The following is an 18,584-nucleotide window of genomic DNA, read 5'->3' as shown; positions in this document are numbered from 1 at the left end:
CCTATTTCCTCCTGTTATTAAGAAGCTCTCATTATGCTAAATAAACTAAATAAAGCAATGCCTTCAAACACTGTACAAGAATTTGCAGTTGTTTCTCCCTCTCAACATCCAGTCAAATTTCATTGGCAATTTGGTATGGAGACGTCATCTGTCTGATTTTATATTCCCTAATCAGCTGTGTAACCTGCAAAGTTGTTATGATGTATTTTTTCAATGGAACTAAAAATGAACAAAGTGGGGAGAAAACTTTATATAGGGTTAAGCACCCTCTATCTGGATTATCTTCGCTTCCCCACAGTCTCCAGCTTTATATCAAATTACTGCTCTGTGAATTGTTGGCACTAACTTAATCCTACAGTAAATCCACTTCATCTTGGGCAATATATTTGTGAAATAATCTATAAAATACAGGGAGCTGATATAAAGCTATGGCGTTTAAAATTTTCAGTGTTAAGTGAATATAAAAATTTAGAATAAACTGATATTAGTAATGTCAATAATCACTACTCTAAGATCTCATGATAAGAAGATGGTTTCCAGACTCTTGGAAGAATTTAATGCATGCTAGCAGAGGGAGCAGAACAAAGAACAGATTTACACAGAAATGCTACTTGGTGCCTTCAGAAGCCAAGGGAGACTGTTCTATTACTTATTTAGCATAATGACTATTTTGATTCTGAAAGCTTCTGAGAATTTCCCAGAATGAGTAGAGAGGGGACAGCATTGATCAAAGTTCCAGAAAAAAGAAATAAATCAAATGCCATTATTTGTTTTCATGACTACATGTAATAATATAAGAGTAACACAAGGAAAAAGGAAGAAAACTCTCACATATGCCCACAGGAGGTGCTTGGTAAAGTTATTCACTTTTTCATTTATCTGATGTGTGGCCATTAATCTAGTTGAATATGGAGATCGGTTAAAACAATGTATTAATATAATGTTTAATTACTAAGCCTTGGATTGATTTTTTTTTAAAAAAAACTGGTCTATGAATAAAGATTGATCCATAACTATTTTTATATTTTTCAAAGTGTGTGTGTGTGTGTGTGTGTGTGTGTGTGTGTGTGTGTTTGTGTGTGTGTGTGTATACTGCTCAAAAAAATAAAGGGAACAGAAAATAAGACATCCTACTATTAAATACAGTACATTGTGTTGTTTAAGTATTCCCTTTATTTTTTTGAGCAGTATATACACATACACATACACACACACACACACACACACACTGACACACACTCCTAATAGATTAAATTGTTTTGAATAGATTTTGAGAACCTACCCAATGCTGATCATAATCAGATGATCTTCCTCTACCTTCCTCTTCATCATATAAGGGTGCACCTTCTCTCCTTGCCTGATGATACTCTTTACGTAACTTCTGGATGCGATCAGCAGTTCCAGTAGATGGACAATCACTGGAAAAAAGAAGGAACATCTCAATTATATTTCAGTATTCTTACTTTCAGATGGTTCATGTCTGAATTCATTAAACAAATGCAATTTTTCACCTAGTTTCACTTCTTCACAAGTCACAATTAGGTAAATAACAGACATATACAGTAGCATACTGGGCTAGCTAGGGTTTCTTTTTTAAAATTTTACTTCAGTTTGAAGACAATCACATTTGGCACACACAATGCATCAAATGTTTGTAAGCTTCATTACACAGGTTGTCCTTGTCTACTGACTGCCTCATTTAATGACTGTAGTTAGGATAGTGATGACAAAGTAACTTTGCGACCAATCCTCACACTGACAACCCTTCGCAGGACTGTAAAGCAAAGGGAAGCTGAAGTAAGATTAAACACATGATTTCACTTAGCAACCACTTTGCTTAGTGATTGAGTTGCTGGCATCAATTGTGGTTGTTCAATGAAGATCACTTATAAATCATTGGAGAAACTAACCTCTATCAGCATTCAGGGTATCTGGAAAATGCTACAATCATAGCAGGGTCCTACTTACTCTGAGATCTTTCTCCTTAAAAAATAATTTTTCAGCTGCATATTAAACTAGCTTCTTGACATATGTTAAAAACAATTATCCACTGTGCCAGTGGTTGGTAGAAATAATCTGATTACTAGATGTGACTTCTTTGTTTTTTCCTACAAGCCTTTGTCAGACTACTGTATTGGCCCATCCCTTCTCTCCTTTACCTGTTGCCTAACAAATATTGCCAATGCTTGGCATGGCATGATTGGTGTCATGTCCAAATTAATGTTGAGCTTGAGCTACACACATGAACAAGAAGACAAAAAAACAAAGGTTAGCTGGCTAAGATTTACATTTCCTATTTTCTGTGAGTTTAAATGTAAAGTGAGCCGTGGTGGGGCAGTGGTTAGAATGCAGTATTGCAGGCAGATTCTGCCCAAGCCACCAGTTTGACCCTCATTGGCTCATGACCCAGCCTTCCATCCTTCCGAGGCAGTAAAATGAGGACCCAGATTGTTGGGAGCAATATGCTGACACTGTAAACCGCTTAGAGAGGGCTCTAAGTCACTATGGAGCGGTATAAAAGTCTAAGTGCTATTGCTATTAAATTAATTTAATTCACAGTGATATTTGTGGATACCATATTCCTTTTCTACCTCTGCTCAAATGCAGAGATTATACGAAGAGGAAGAAACAGTAATTTTTGTGAAGATTGAAAGAGGCTTGTTAGATAGTTCAACAAGTTCCATGCACATGGAATATAACAAAGTGCTCCAGTGTGCGTAGCAGTGGGTTAATGATTTTTAATAAAATAATGACTTGTTTCACAGCACAATAGCCTCCACATTGCCTGTGTTCATCTACTATATATGTGGTACATAGGGATGTGAAAGCATTTGGGAGCAATTTCAGTTTTGCACTCTCAGTTGATCCATGGGAGTGAAATAGGGAAACAAGCTTTCATCCTTCCTCAAGGAGTAAAAGAAATTTTAAAAAAATCTGACTTTTTTGGGGGGTAAATATACAGTTTATGGCTTTTTCGTGCTTTTCACAGTGCAAATGTTGTAAGTTTCCTAGCAGTTTGGTTAGGAAATGGCTTCTTCTTTCCGATGATTCTTGGAATAACCAAGTGACATTTTACAAAATAAACAACCCCTACCCCAAATTAATCAACAGGATTATATCTGGATATTTTATTAAAAATCATGACATAAATCTGCCAAAATGGAAATCTACCATGCAGAGCAGGCAGTAAAATGGATTTGCACATCCTGAGTAATATATTTGGATGTGACGCCTTACAAATGTGCACCACAGTCATGTTTAATAACCTTTACTAGAGTCATACATTTCCTTACATGGACATTCTTCCTGCCTGGAAGCAACCCTTGAAGCAAGCACATCTGATCATGATTTCACAGTTCACACAATTTTTATCCAGGCAGTTTCTGTTATTATGAATCAGTGCCTTCATTTTCAGACATCATGCCTGATGGAATAATAAGTTACCTATGCTGGCAATTTCTCAGGTGCATCAGAACTCCTTGAGAACTCCTTTGCAGAACAATTATGAGATTACATGGCCCACAGCCTTACAAACCTAGGCTCATACAAAACTGACTGTGTTGCATCAAATTGTATGGCCTGTTGGCAAAACAGTTTCAATTTAATTGCAGGGCAAAACTATCAAGTTCCACAGTTAGATCTAATTTCTGAGTGGGACATAAAGAAGGGGAGCTAGATTTGTGTATTAAGACAAATTTTTGCACTATGCCTTCATTGCACATACACACACCCTAAAAATCCCCCATCAAAACCAGACTATAGATTTTTGAGGGATTTTGCTCAGTCAGGGTTGACAACAATATAATTAAAAGCCCTAACTGGGGATAGAAAGACAAACTGTGTAACAAAAAAAAGCTAACTTCAACTCCCAGGCAATGTAAAATGATTGTGATATCCAATCCTTTAGCAGTTCAGAATTTCAGCTTGCCTCCTGACAATTACATGAATATATGAACTACATTCAGAGTTGCCAGATGAATTCAATCAGGGCCAGGCAAATATCGCATACATAATCTATTAGTTTACCCCAAAGGAACTGAGGCATTGAATTCAAACAAAATGAAGTCATCAGTAATAATAATGATAAAAAAGGAAAAGTATAAGGCAATATTAAAAAACCCACCATTTTCTCATATTTGTAAGGAAAAAAATCATACCAGTTGCAATCTATTCTCCCATCTGACTATATATACATATATTTAAATCTTTGTGTTTGATCAGATAGCCAAACGCTTGTCTTAGAAAAAGCAATCATAGGTTACAAAAGAAGTGCAAAAATTTATGCCAACTTGAAAACTTGGTATAATACAATATAAAAATTACCACTGGAATGTATCAGTGAGACTTGTAATCACTATTTAATTTGGAAACTGTCTGAATGGAGGAGAATGTAATTTTGGTTCACCCTGATGCCAGCTGCATCTGTGAACTACACTTTTAATACTTGGTATTTGTCATCCTTGTGAGGTAGAACCAGACAGGAAACATGGCTGATGAGCTAATTCTACCTTATTATATAAGGTTATATTAACAGAATCTTGCATGTCTGAAAGCACATTAAAGGAGAATATTTGCAGCTTAGAGTTGAAATGAGGGGTTCTTGGTGCTCTCTGAACTTGATTGTTTTCTTGCAGATGTTTCATTACCCAAACTAGGTAACATATTAGTGTTTGGGTAATGAAATGTATGCAAGAAAACAACAGAGCTCAGAGAGCACCAAGGACTTCTGAAAGTACATTTCCCCCTCCCCATTGCCTTTGTAGTCTAAGAAACTAAGGAGGGTCCCTTCTGAGTCACTTGCTCTGCTTACCTTCTGCTGCAAGGTGCCTTTTATCTGAGTGTTCCCTTGGCTGTGTCTCTTCCCCCTGTCTCCCAAGGTCATTAAAGAGATGGGAACAGTCCATAGTCAATTAAACCTCAGTCAGATTTATGTCAGAATCTGTATCCATCCACCAATATAGACTCCATATTGGTGTCACCAACAGACTGAATATATGAAGGCAAACAGAAAACAAGAACAAGGATATATATTGTAGTTCTGGCTTTTGAGTACTAGTTGAGTAAGGATGGGGTGGCTTTGGCTTCCAGTATAATGCTCTTTATTAGAAACAAAGTTTGTTGACTTTGAAGCGGGCTATATATTCTCAGTAGTTGTGAATAACTAAATTATAAAATGCTGTGATATTCATAACACTTAATATAAAAATAATAAAAACCATGTAACCATATTAATGAGAAACATAAAAGCAAATCAGTCAAACTAAAAGCATATACTACTGTACTAGTGGCATGCAAAACACAGATGTCTATTTCCCAAGGCTTGATAGAAAGGCAAGTCTTAACAGCTTTCTGTAAAATTACTAAAATGGGGGCCATTTGGATCCCCCCCATTGTTCCATTAGGTCAAAGTAGTAATGGGAAACCCTGTTTCTGGCCCTACCACATTCTCTTTCTGTACTGGTGACAGGCTGGCCATGGTCAACTTGGAAGAGATAGTCCTGTAGATATCTTATTTCCATACCCTGTAGGTTAAACAGGTTAATGCCAGTTTCTTATATTGTATTCAGAAACTCACTGGAAATCACTGCGGTGCAACATTACTGAACCATCCCTCTGCTCTCAGCAGTGTACTATTTTCTATATCAACTGCAATTTCCAAAGTCTTCAAGGGCAGATCCAAGAGCAACACATTGCAGTAATTTGATCTAGAGCCTGACAGTTACCAGAGTCTCTCTCTCTCAAAAAGTTCCCAACTAGTGCACCAGTTGAAAGTGGCCAAAAATATCCATCAAACTGTGAGCACATCAATGTGAATTTGGATGGGCTTGATTAATCCCTAGTATGTTGTCAAGGAAATAATAGCAATAAATGATCAATTGCATGGTTTTTAATTCATCTAATTATAGCTAAACAGTGTAATGAAGTACTACATCAAAGAGACATCAGCGAGCTGTTAATAATTAGAAAACTATATCTGATTCAAAAAGACTAAGTGAAAGGGACAACATCAGGAAAATATAGGCCAATAAAATGCTTGCCTATGTTTAAATTATTCACAGGCATAACAGTTGACAATAACCAAGATTATTTAGAAGAAAATAACATACTTCCAGTAGAACAGAAAGGAAACAAAAGAGAAATTAGAGCTATAAAAGATAACTGTTGATTGAGAAAATGGTTCTGGAGAACTTGACGAATATAAATCGCAGGGACCTGACAGACTACATCCCAGAGTTCTAAAAGAGCAGGCAGATGTTATCTCAGAACCACTGCACCACATCTTTCATAAATCCTGGAGCACCGGGTAAGTACCTGAGGATTGGAAAAGGGCTGATGTGGTTCCCATCTCCAAGAAAGAGGGGGGAAAAACCCAGACTCAGGAAACTACAGACCAATCAATTTAACATCAATACCTAGGAAGATCCTAGAAAAGGTAATAAAGATCTGCGAACAACTAGAAGCAAACAAAGTTATAACTAGTAGCCAGCATGGGTTTGTTAAAAACAGATCATGCCAAACCAATCTTATTTCATTCTTTGACAAAATGTCTAAACTAGTAGACCAGCGAAATGCTGTGGATGTAGATTTCAGTAAGGCGTTTGATGAAGTAGACCACAACCTACTCCTTGGTAAGCTAGAAAAAGTTGGAATAGACAACATCACCACCAAATGAATGTGTAGCTGGCTGGCAAACCATACTCAACGAATAGTCCTCAATGGCACTATATCCACATGTTGAGAAGTAAGCAGTGGGGTACCACAAGGTTCCGTCTTAGGCCCAGTAATCTTCAATATCTTCATCAATGACTTAGATGAGGGAATTGAAGGGGAACTCATCAAATTTGCTACTCCAAAAATGGCAGGAGTAGCCAACACCTCAGAAGACAAACTCAGGATCCAAAAAGATCTTGACAATCTTGAACAATGGGCCCTATCCAACAAAATGAGTTTCAATGTGGAGAAAAGCAAAGTCTTACATTTAGTCAGGAAAAATCAAAGGTACAAGTACAGATTAGGCGAGACCTGGCTTAAAAACAGTAACTGTGAAAGGGACCTTGGAGTCCTAGTGGACGATCACTTGACTATGAGCCAGCAATGTGCAGCAGCAGCCAGAAAAGCTAATACAATCCTGGGTTGTATAAACAGAGGCATAGAATCAAGAACACACAAAGTATTAGTACCTCTCTATAAAACCTTAGTAAGACCACACCTGAAATATTGCAGCCAATTTTGGTCACCATATCACAAAAAAGATGTTGAGAGTCCAGAAAAAATTCAGAGAAGAGCAACTAAGATGATTAAAGGCCTGGAGACTAAAACATACAAAGAAAGGCTGCAGGACTTGGGTTTGGCTAGTCTAAAGAAAAGAAGAACTAGGGGAGACATGATAGCAGTATTCCAGTATTTGGGGGGGCTGCCACAAAGAAGAGGGGGCCATGTTATTCACCAAAGTACTAGAGGGCAGGACAAGAAACAATGATTGGAAACTGATCAAAGAGAGAAGCAACCTGGAATTAAGGAGAAACTTCTTGACAGTGAGGACAATTAACCAGTGGAACAGCTTGCCTCACAGTTTCTGTGAAACTGCAAAAGCTGAAGATGCAATTTGCATATGGTCTGAACTGATTATAAAAAGGGGTTGATTCATTATCATATAGTTGGATCATTAAATGTTTGGAAACAACTGGTATCAGTAAAAAACATTACAATGTTTGTAGAAAAATAATGAAGAAGCGGAAGACAGAAGTAATGCTTGGAAATGAAAAATTTGGACTTCTCAACTTTAGACGAGATGTCTTCCAGGATGACTCATTATCACCCTTATTATTTGCCATTGCCATGATCCTATTTACAGTGATTTTGAAGAAAACAGATCTTGGCTATCAAGCAGGAAAATGACCTTAACAATTTTTAGCACAAAAATAGCAATGGAATTTGGCCTAAAGAAGTGTGCTACAATAGCAATAAAGTAAGTTAAATCATGAAAAGTAATGGAACTGAAATGCCAAATAGCCAAACCATCAGGAACCATTAGGATGAAGCAAACAAGTATTTGGGCATTTTAAGGTTCAATAATATCAAACATGGAGAAGTTAAAAATGTGATTAATAAAGAATACTTCCAAAAAGCAAGAAAATTGCTAAAAAAAAGTGAAAACACCGTTAGGTATGATCTAATGTTTATTTCTTCAGGGAAATAGTCAACACAAGAGAAAAGGTACTTAACTGTTGTATTATTAGATGTTGTTGTCTTCTGAAGTATTTGAGAATCTGCTGAAATATTCATTTTGGGAATGGCATTTTCTTTTATAATGCTGATGCTTTTTATATTATTACTCAGCATCAGCATACAGTATACATCACTGGCTGCTCCTGAATAAAGGTGGAGAAAACCAACATTCTAATTGATCAAAACATTTGATAGGGGCCTTAAACCTTGGACTGATCCCACAATCTACGCTGGGTACCGAATTGTGACAGGAACAAAGTATATTTTGTTCTGTTTGTTCCCTTGAAGACTTTCTTAATCTGTATGTGCATTTCTGTGTTTGTCTCTGGTCATGTCGGTTGCTTTTGCCCAATGATCCCTGAATCACCTGAGATTACCTGAAGCCGCAGCTCTGAGAATCTCAGATTTGCTAGAAACCCCTTTATTGCTAATACTACAGCGATCAGGATGCCTAGCCTCTTTTGCAGAAAACAGCTGCGACTAATAGACTGCCTATCTCAGCTTCCCTAGTTTAAGCCCTACTGCCTGAGACCTGTTATAAGAGATACCTGAAGGCATTGAGTCACCTCAGACATTTATAGAATGAGGATACTGTAAGAGTTTGACTCATCCCCATTATCTTCTTTGACAGACAAGTGGGATTCCAGTCACTGCCTGATGGCTAGGACAGTGGATTTTTTTGTTCATTGGTGCAAGTCAATGTTCAGTGCTACCCAAAATAACTGCATCCAAGCTATAGAGAAAGAATCAGTGGAGCTACCACTAAAATATGGCCAAAGTGGGGTCCTTTGTGCGCTCTGAATTTGGTGGTTTTCTTGCATATATTTCATTATCAAGTGAGGCAACATTATTGGTGCTAGGCCTGATGATGTTGTCTAATGTGGCAATGAAATGTTTGCAAGAAAGCCTCCAGGCTCAGAGAGAACTGAGGACCCCAAATTCAATCCTGAGCTGCAGATCTTCTCTTCTATCCATGGCCAATGTGTTTTGGGTAGAACAGTTCTGATGTAGTAGTGTCTGTGCAAAGTAGGAAGGCTGTGCTTTGGAAAGCATATGAGAAGACAAATTTAGAGCTTGGGCATTTGCAAAACTGCTGAAAGGAAAGTAGGAGATGGTGCTAATAGCAGGGAAATATTTTTTCTTCTTTTGTTTTGTTCAGCTGTTGTCTTCTGAATGCTAAATGTGGTTCGTAAATTTGAGTGTGGGGTACAATGGGGGAAAGCTCTGAAAGAGAGTCTCACAAAACTAGTGTGCTTAACTCTTTGCCATAACTACTGTCAGCAGGATGTGAAAATGTATTTCAGCAACTAAGAGAACAATAAAGCTTTAGAAATGGAAACTCTAGACTTTGCAGAACAAAATTATGGTGAAAGATGATTCAGGCAGTCACACAAGTCAAACATGCCTGAAAGTGGAAATTGACAAAAAATAACCTTATGTCTCATTCTGTGCATGAACACAAACAAATGAGAAAAAGAGATGATTCATTTATAAATTCTAACATGCATTATAAAAACATCATCTGGATCATTACCCAGTTTTATACTTAAATCCTTACTGGGTTTTTTTTAAATTAGGTAGCTTGTGTCCTTTTAACTATACAGATTTAAAGTATCATAAATGCTTCTTTCTAAATCATCAAAGATCTCTAAAACAACACATGACTACAATTTGTTTCACACTGAAACACCACTGGCTCTCTAACCGTGGTCTGATGTGCTTCATTACTCAGATCTTTCTGGGGAAGGAGATCATTTCCCACAATGCCAGAAAAGGAACTAAGAAGCAATCACAAAGATACTGTAGCTCTTTGTGTCTCACCATTCCTTAGTATGACCAGGGAGTTCCTCAGGATGACCAATCCTGGCTACTGGAAAGCCACACCCACCACTGGATTCTATAGATTTCTGAGAGGAGATTATTTAAGTATTGTCAAGACAAGCCATTTTTCCAGACAAATACCCAATTAACTTCTTCACTGAAGCCATTTTCTCTCATTACCTCTATCTGATGCCCCTTGATTCTGTAACCTAGAGGTGTTTGTAGACTTTTTCTGAACTGTGATTAGGACAAGCTTGTTTGAACAGTTAAAACTGAGTTGTGATCAGAGCTTATGCTATTATGATATGAAAATACTTTGCTCCAATGAAGGTAGCATTTGAAGCTGGTAGCAGAAATGCTAAATTTTTAACCTTGACAGAATATCAAGCACAGAGTAAGAGATTATATAATTGGAAGCAAATTAGGTGTTTCTGGCCATATGTGTAAAAATGAATTTGACAAATGGCATTTTAGTTGCTGAAAGGTTCTTAGACACAAGGCAGAAAAGAGCTTAAGATTTTCATTTTGAAAAGAATGAAACAATGAACTTTAAGTTATTAGCTGCTATTCTGAGCTTCTAGTATATTCTATTCTGGAATATAAATGTCTGATTCAGATTACAGGATTCCAGTTACTGACCACAATTGACATTTTCTCAAATTATTGTTACAAGTAATGACATATAAACCTCCAACTTTTGTTTTTTATTTAAATATAAAACATTTGTTTTTGAAAAGTGGAATCATCCCTTCCTTTTTTTTCCTCTTGCTGTTTGGCATCACTGAGAAATCTAATAATAGAGGGCAATTTATATGCAATAACTTCTTCAGAATACCCCATGCAGAATATTTGGGGTATTGCTTTCTTCTGGCACATTTTCTTACAGAAACCTCTCTGTTGAGAAAAAGCAGCTGGCATATTTGTAACATACAGGTCACACCACTATAGAGTGTAGTTTTTCAACCTCTCACTCAATTTACAACAGCTGTAACAATTCAACTAAGCTAACACTGAATGTTAAATTATTGCAGGAGATGGTAGCTTCTTTGTTGCAGCTTTCCTTATTTCTCAGGCCTAACAATTTATTTAAAAGAATGTATTTTTGATCTCCAAGTATATAAAACTGATGTTTCAGGCTTATTGCCTATTGCATTAATAAACAATTAACAATGGTGTAACTTCAAGAAATGTCTATCATCTGGCCCCCAAATTGAAAAGATTGAAATGTACAGAAGGGTTATTCTGAGTTACAATGCATTAAAATTGCCCTGCATCAGCTTTCCACAGTCAAAATTTATGGAGTGAAAATTAGAAGTCTCATGGTTGCAAAGAATCTCTAAAACCTTCATTCACCTTAGTGAACTTTTATTTCCTTCACTCAACTCTTATTGATGCTGCTATTTTGGTGCTGTTTTAGCTGATCTCTTGTATATACAATCCCAGTCAGTTAGAAATTGTTGCATATATCATCCCCATTCAGCAATTTTTTTCCATTAAAGGTCCAGAACGGATCATTCGGTATCCTATTTCCCATCTCTATTCTGCTACTATTATGTATCTAAAAGAGGAAAGGCTGGAATAACCAAAGATTCACTCTCTTTGGGCCTGTCCCTAGAGTCTAGACCAACTACCCACAACCCTGTTACCAATGGCTCTAAAACTTTCTGTGCCTTTTGATATTGATAGGTATAGATTGTGTAGATTCTTGTTGTTAAGTTATCTCTCTCTATATTTGCTAGCTGATCTGAGTGATAGCAAACTACACGAGAAATTACCCACAGTAATTTCCCAAATGTAGTGAATATGCTGGTGTCCCATAGCTAGTGTATGTTATAGCTGGGAAAACCATGGGCTTGATAATACTGCATGTACCTTGGTTATCTGAATGACATCTCTGAAGTTTAATATTTTGTCTAGTCATACCACATTCTTTTTCCAGTGTAGTAGATGCCACTTTATTTCATGTTTTCTATTGCCATCTGTGAATCCTTGAGTCTACAAAAATACAGCCCGTTACCACTTCATGTTCTTTTCTGTCTATTTTTATTGTGTGAATCTTAATATCTTGGTTTTTAAAATCTAAGCAGTAGACTTTTGCACTCATTCCTTTAACCTTCAACAAGGAATTCTTTAAGTCTTCCTCTCTTCAAGGGCAGCAAAGTGCTACTATCAACCACCATAAGAGGTTGTTCAAGCTTCTCCTTAAAATTTTAATTCCAATTTGTAATTCGTTGAGTCCATAATTTCTTGTGATATATTCTGCATGTTAATTAAATAAATAACACTATATAATCTGGCATGCTCCTATGCCAATTGTGAATCATTGGTTTCTCCATAAAGTGTTCTCTGTTGCTTCCTAGTCATCATATAAATTCTTCAACAAGCAGATAAAAGGCCTGGTATAATCATGATTTTAAGAGCTATCAACAATTTGTTGATGTCCACATTGTCAAACCCATAGTAAAATTAATAAAGCCAAAGCACATGTTCTTCTGGAACTCTCTTGACTGTTTTATTATCAGATGCTAGTAATACGATCTCAAGCACTTTCGCCTCTTCTGAATTCATCTTATACATTTGGGAGTTCTTGTTCCTGTATTGTTAAATGGGAATGGGAAAGAAGAGCCATGATTTGATAATATGAGTGTTCTTTGGGGGAGACTTTTTGGAAAAAAGAAAACTTTTACAGCCCATTGGCCACTGCTAGGTTTTCCATACCTTTTTACAAACTTCATTTGGCACCTTAACTAGATTATCTTCCAAAATGTTAAACAGCTCAGCTGGGATTTCATCAGCTCCTGATGAAATTGTTGTCAGCAATATATTCTAGAGACCATTTAGCTTCTGTCTGGCACTACAGTTTGCACATATCATTCATTTTGAAATATTTTTGGACATGTTTTCGGCATATCTGCATCATGTATTTTTTATCCAGTAGATTCTTTCCTTCTTTATCTGATATTGCACCCATCTTTGCATAAAGAAATTTCTTAATTTCTCTAAATTTTCTTTATACACAGGAACATATAATTTTTTTAAAAGCAGTTTTCCAGAGATTAAAACAATATCAATTTTAAGTTAAGGGTACAAGAAACAGTAATACAGTAATATAAAAGTGAAAAAGAAATACACTGGTACCTTGACTGCTTCAAAACTCATTAAATTTGGTACTTGAGACATTTTGTTATGAAATTTTGTCCCTGTACTCATTGTTTATTTGGTACTCCATGCACTGTGTTAGTAAGAGAGGGATAGCTGTAGAGAATGGACAGGAAGTCGGTTACGTTGGGAAGGTCACTTCAAAGGGAAGTGGGGGATGGCCTCAGAGGGTGGAGAGGAAGGCAGACATGCTGGGAAGGTCACTGACATAGGTAAAGGCACAAACACAAAGTCCTTCCCATCTGAAGCAAAGGGTTACATGGTTAAGTCCCATGGTTTATTTGGTACTTATCATTTTTAGCACTCGTGCCTCTTGGAATCAATTAACAATGAGTACTGAAGTATCATTCTAAAGAAAAAGCAATAGAAAAGAAGAAAATAAGAATAATAAAAAATGTGGCTTCTGAGCTTCTTAAACAGCAGTTATAAGTACTGTGGAGTCCTTGGTAAGCTTGGTTGTTTCTTGCAGATGTCTCATTACCCAACAAGGTAACAACTTCAGTGCTAATAAGTGAGAGGTTTACTCTTTATTTATATATAGTAGCTTGCCCTATCAATGTTGGTAGAGATCTGGTTCTCTCCTTCATAGTTCCTTGATTAGGGTAATGTTTTCTGCTTGATTGTTTGTCTGGTGTTAACCTTGCTTATCTGGGTGTTGGTTGCTGGAGAGGATATGGAGCTACCAATATTCTATTCGAAGTTATAAATACAATGTTTTCTTGTTTCCATAATGCTCCCTTTATAATAGACGATGTTTGGTTTTGGTGCTCATGTTGACAAAAATGTTAAAATCAAAGAACTTCTGCTTTCTCTGCATCTGTAGCTGGATTGTAAACTTGGATCACTTTAAAGTTGCTTTATTTGCCTTGCACTCAAAACTGAGATGATTCTATCATTTTGGGAATTATATCCTTGTGCTAACTTTAATACCCTTTTGTTAATGACGATGGCTACTCCATTTTTTAAAATGTTTTCCTTGTCCACAGTAGAAGATCTGATGCTTCTCCATTCCAGTACATTTCATTTCGCTAAAATTCAGAATGTCAATGTCTAAGAATAGCAAATCTGCCTTGACTTGCAATGCAACTGTTCCACTTCCAATGATATACATATCTCTACAGCTTCAACTTTTCGTTTTGCCTCTGGGAATATCAGCAGCTTGATATTAGCAGTGCTATTTCTGCTTGCCCTTAGTGCTGGATACCCTCTGACCTGAAGGGTTTCTGATACTGCATTGTTATAAACATATACCCATTTGGTTTTCTTGGCAGATTACAGAGTGTATTACCATGTCCTTCTCCTGATCTGATCCTCCTCCTGTGATCTTCTCGGAGTGTACGTTCCCAACTCTATAAACTCAAAAGGATATGCTAATGCCTTCAAGTTTACAATCCAGAAAGGGTACACTTTGGTTGAACACTAAAAGAAACAATTTCAATCATGGGGCTTTAAAAGAAATGGGGCTTTAAGAGAAATGAACATTTTATGCATCAATATAGGCCTGAGAGTTTAGTTTAATCTGCTATAGAACTCTTGTGAAGTAACTCTTGAAATTAATTGGCAACCAATGTTTTCAATGTTTTTCACAAAGAAAAAAAATGGCTGGGTGTATTTTCTTTTCCCTTAAAAATAAAGATGACGAGGCTAAAACTGCCAGCCACAATCCTATTGTTAAAAGCCTTCCTGCTTCCAAATAACAGACTTTCTCTAGCTATTGCAGTCTGGAATCCTCACCAATGAGAAGGTCTCAGTGGCAGATATCCCATTGTGATGTTGACTCTCCAAGCAGCAAAATTCCTGGAGCATCTGTTCACTCACTGAAGAAGCACTGCAGGGGAAAGCAACACTTGAAGAGCCATGTGGCTGCTCAGCAGTGAATCCTGAAGCAAAATTACAGACACCACCATCTAGAACATAGAGTTCCAATGTTGGTGATAATACCAAAATGGTTTCACTCTCCCTTCAGAAATCATCCATAGGGAAAAAGTTGTTTGTGATTGTAACTTTCTAAAAAAAAAAATTGTTCCAGTACTATTTATGTAGGGTAAGAACAGCTTAAAAGCGGTTGGTCAACGTTCACTGGATGAGTTCAAGTAGACAGAGAGAAAGCCATCTCTCTACTTGAGCCTTCATTTGGGTTCCAGTGGAGAACAAAGGATTGGACTTAGCCTCCTATGCGTTCGTGCTCATTTTTACAGACTTGGAGTTATTTTTCTACACAGAAATACTCGAAAATAATTATGAGATTTAATTCTGCATATTGCAAAATCAATCAATCAATCAATCCTGGAATTAAACTTGTTTTAGGAGCATCAGTTGCTCTCACTGACAGATTTTCAGTGGTCCATTTATAGCTTTCTTCCTTCATTTCATCGTACCTCTCCGTAACTAGAAGTATTGCAAGCCGAGTGAGGTAACCTTAAATTTTAAATTCCATACATTAGTAATACTGAAAAAAAAATCATTTGCTTTTGTCTTTTTAAAAAGTTATTTATAGGCTGCCTAGAATGTCAGAGAAAAATAGATAGATCATGTGGTCAAAAAGCATCCTTATAATAAAAGAAAGCTTTTAATGGATGATGGCTACTGGGATAACATTAATCCAGTATTAAGACTTTTACGGGAAAAAATACAAATGCAATTTGTCTTTTTAACTGTCAGCTGCATTTCTGAAGCTTTAAAATCTGCAGCTTCCAGTGGCCTTTTGTCTTTCTGCCCTGGCAGGAATATCTTGGACAGCTGTAAGAGCTTTGTAAGTTATCTTTCTCAAAATCCATCAGCTAATTCAAGGAGCCTAATTAGAACTGCCATTTTGATGAAATGCATTAAGCCTCAATACAAACCAGTAACACCATCAGTGTTTATTACAAGACCACACCACCAGCATTCCATTGAATATGATGTATACAAAAATTATAGATGGGTACAATTTCTGAAAACATGCATATTAAAGAGAAAAAAATGAATACAAAGAAAATGAATGTATATCACTTTGTGAAATATAGTTAAACGGGAGATGTATCATTTCACATACGCTAGTTAAAAATTACTCATCCAGAAGAAATATTTCACGAGGAATAAGGCAAGGCTTTTCCCCCCCTACTATTTTATATACTGTTTGTTTTATATCTGAGAGAAAGAACAGAAACATTTGACTTTACAGAGCCAAATTTTTAATAAACCCATGTTATGGGTTTGAGTTCTAAAATAATGATGTGTTCTGACATATGATACCATCAATATTGTCATCAGCAGAGTTCCCCCCAAATCCTACAATGATAAAGATACTGATTGGAGAAAAGCTCTTATATTTTGCATATTATAATTTATTGCTGTAAGCCTCAACATATGATACATGTCAACCTTTAATGACTAGAATGTCTAGTCCTTAGGGAACTATTGAGTGGTGGGGCACTCTAGATATTGCTCACACCTATCAATTCTAACCACTTGGCCAATGGAGAGAGATGCTGGAGATGCAGTTTAGCCACATATGGAGAGCTTCTTCTGCATCTTTAGAATGTTGTAGAACTGATTACAAACAAAAATATGAACAATTGGAATGAGTGAAGTATCTGAAGAATGGAAGGTTCCTCGTCCTCCTCCTCTTTTCTTACGTTGACTGTAATGGAGCCCAGAAATTCCATTGTTAAGTTATGGTGTTTGTAAGTCAAGGCAGCCATGTGACAGGACCCAATTTTACAACTATTTTGCAGCAGTCGCTAAATGAATCAGTGTATTCCTATGAGTGTGTTTTGCTGGAAACTTGCCAAAAAGGCCAGAAACTGGCAAAAACACTGTAAATTGGGCTCAAGTCATAGCATAACACTTTAACTGGCAGTTAATATGACCCAGTTACCAAATGCCCAAAATGTGGTCATGTGAGTGTATGTGTATGTGAGTGTAGCCATCGGAACTCCTGAAGCAGGTCATAAGTAGCAAACAGACACTAAGAAACTGGTAAGTTGCACCAGTTTCCACGCTGGTGCAGGGAGAGCGAGAGTTTCACAAAGCTCTCTTCTCCAAGTGGCTCCTTGCCACACAAAGGGCAGATCCCCTTGCTGTAGTGATAGTTTTCCCTCCCTTTCCATTAGTAAATGTGTGTGTGCCTGATTGTGCATCTCCAGGCAACTTCCATCAGTCCAAATCCTTTCCTCCTGTGGTTCTCTCCTTCCATATCAAGATGTCATACAAAATTTGGCACTTTGTCAGTATTACTATTTTAGTAATTTGCATGAAAAGTATCACTCAACACTGCTCTTTGGATACAACAGTTTCTTCTTTGTGCTTTGTACATTCCGCACTTAATGCTGCAAACAACGGAAATCCTGGCACACCATTTCAAAGTACATGTTTTGAAATGCATTTTCCCATATATCTAATTACATTTCAGTTCTACTTATATGTTCAGCAAAACAGATGTTAAAAAAACAACACCCCAGTATTTTTTGTACAGCAGATGTTCTACTTAAGACACCAGCACGCCAGGGGTGAAAGGTACAAACTTACTAGGAAAGAATAAAGCAGTCTAGCAGCAATTTAACAAGGAATAGCATAAATAGCAAGTTAAATAATTTGTAAAGAATTTCATTAGCTGCCAGTGCAAGATGCGAGGAAAGATGAAAATGTGCCTAGTAACTACGCACAGCAGAACTGCTATTAAAGAACCCACAACTCCTCCGAGATGTGCACATTTAATCAGTATTGTAATCGCTCTGTTACTGCCTCAGGGGTCTCAACCACAGGAACCGTTGGCGTAGGCATTACTGGACTGTGGGTTCAAGTAGGTGGCACATAATTCTCAAGGAGGCTTTGGAATTTCAGAATCTTCACATTATAGGAGATGAGCGAGTTTTGAATCATTAAGGAAATTAGGCAAATGGGTTTTTTTTACACTCATGCAACATGTCTAATGATGTGCTTAACATTTAGACTAGGCCTGAAAAACCTACAACTGATCAGGCTGAAAGCCTTCACATCGGGCGGCTTATAAGAACTGCATAATCATAATGTTTGGGCCATCTGCCTCAGGTCTCAGACAATCCACAGGCCTCTGTATTCTAGAATTAGAAGCCTAACAGAGGTCTTTCTCGACAAAGACAAGGGTTTACACATTGTTTCAAATCTTAACCATGTATTTAACTAAGATTTGTTTAATAAACCATAATGAGATAGGTTCACAGACCACATGAGGCCACAGTAAACCATGTGATGTGCGAACCAAAGCATATATTCTTAAATAGGAACCAAAGCATTCAAATTAATTCTAGTATAATTATATCTGCCTAGGACAGGGGTCAGCAACCTGAAACAGTGAAAGAGCCACTCGGAACCGGTTCCCTCACAAAAGGAAAAACTGGGAGCCGCAAAAAATG

General features: G+C 37.0%; 1 protein-coding gene across 4 annotated transcripts in view; it reads right to left on the bottom strand.

The window, feature by feature from the left end:
• PARD3B (par-3 family cell polarity regulator beta) overlaps nt 1-18,584 on the bottom strand; it is a 574,309-nt gene that overhangs the window by 80,457 nt on the left and 475,268 nt on the right. For all 4 annotated transcript variants that reach the window (XM_083371323.1, XM_083371326.1, XM_083371324.1 and 1 more), the window contains one exon: nt 1,283-1,418. In XM_083371323.1, coding sequence (XP_083227449.1) covers nt 1,283-1,418 — 136 coding nt within the window. The remainder of the gene's footprint in view (nt 1-1,282; nt 1,419-18,584) is intronic.

This window comes from Vipera ursinii, assembly GCF_947247035.1.
Source record: "Vipera ursinii genome assembly, chromosome: 1".
NCBI classification, from domain to species: domain Eukaryota; kingdom Metazoa; phylum Chordata; class Lepidosauria; order Squamata; family Viperidae; genus Vipera; species Vipera ursinii.
The sequence above is the reverse complement of the archived record's forward strand: the minus strand, read 5'-3'. Positions and strand labels throughout refer to the sequence as shown.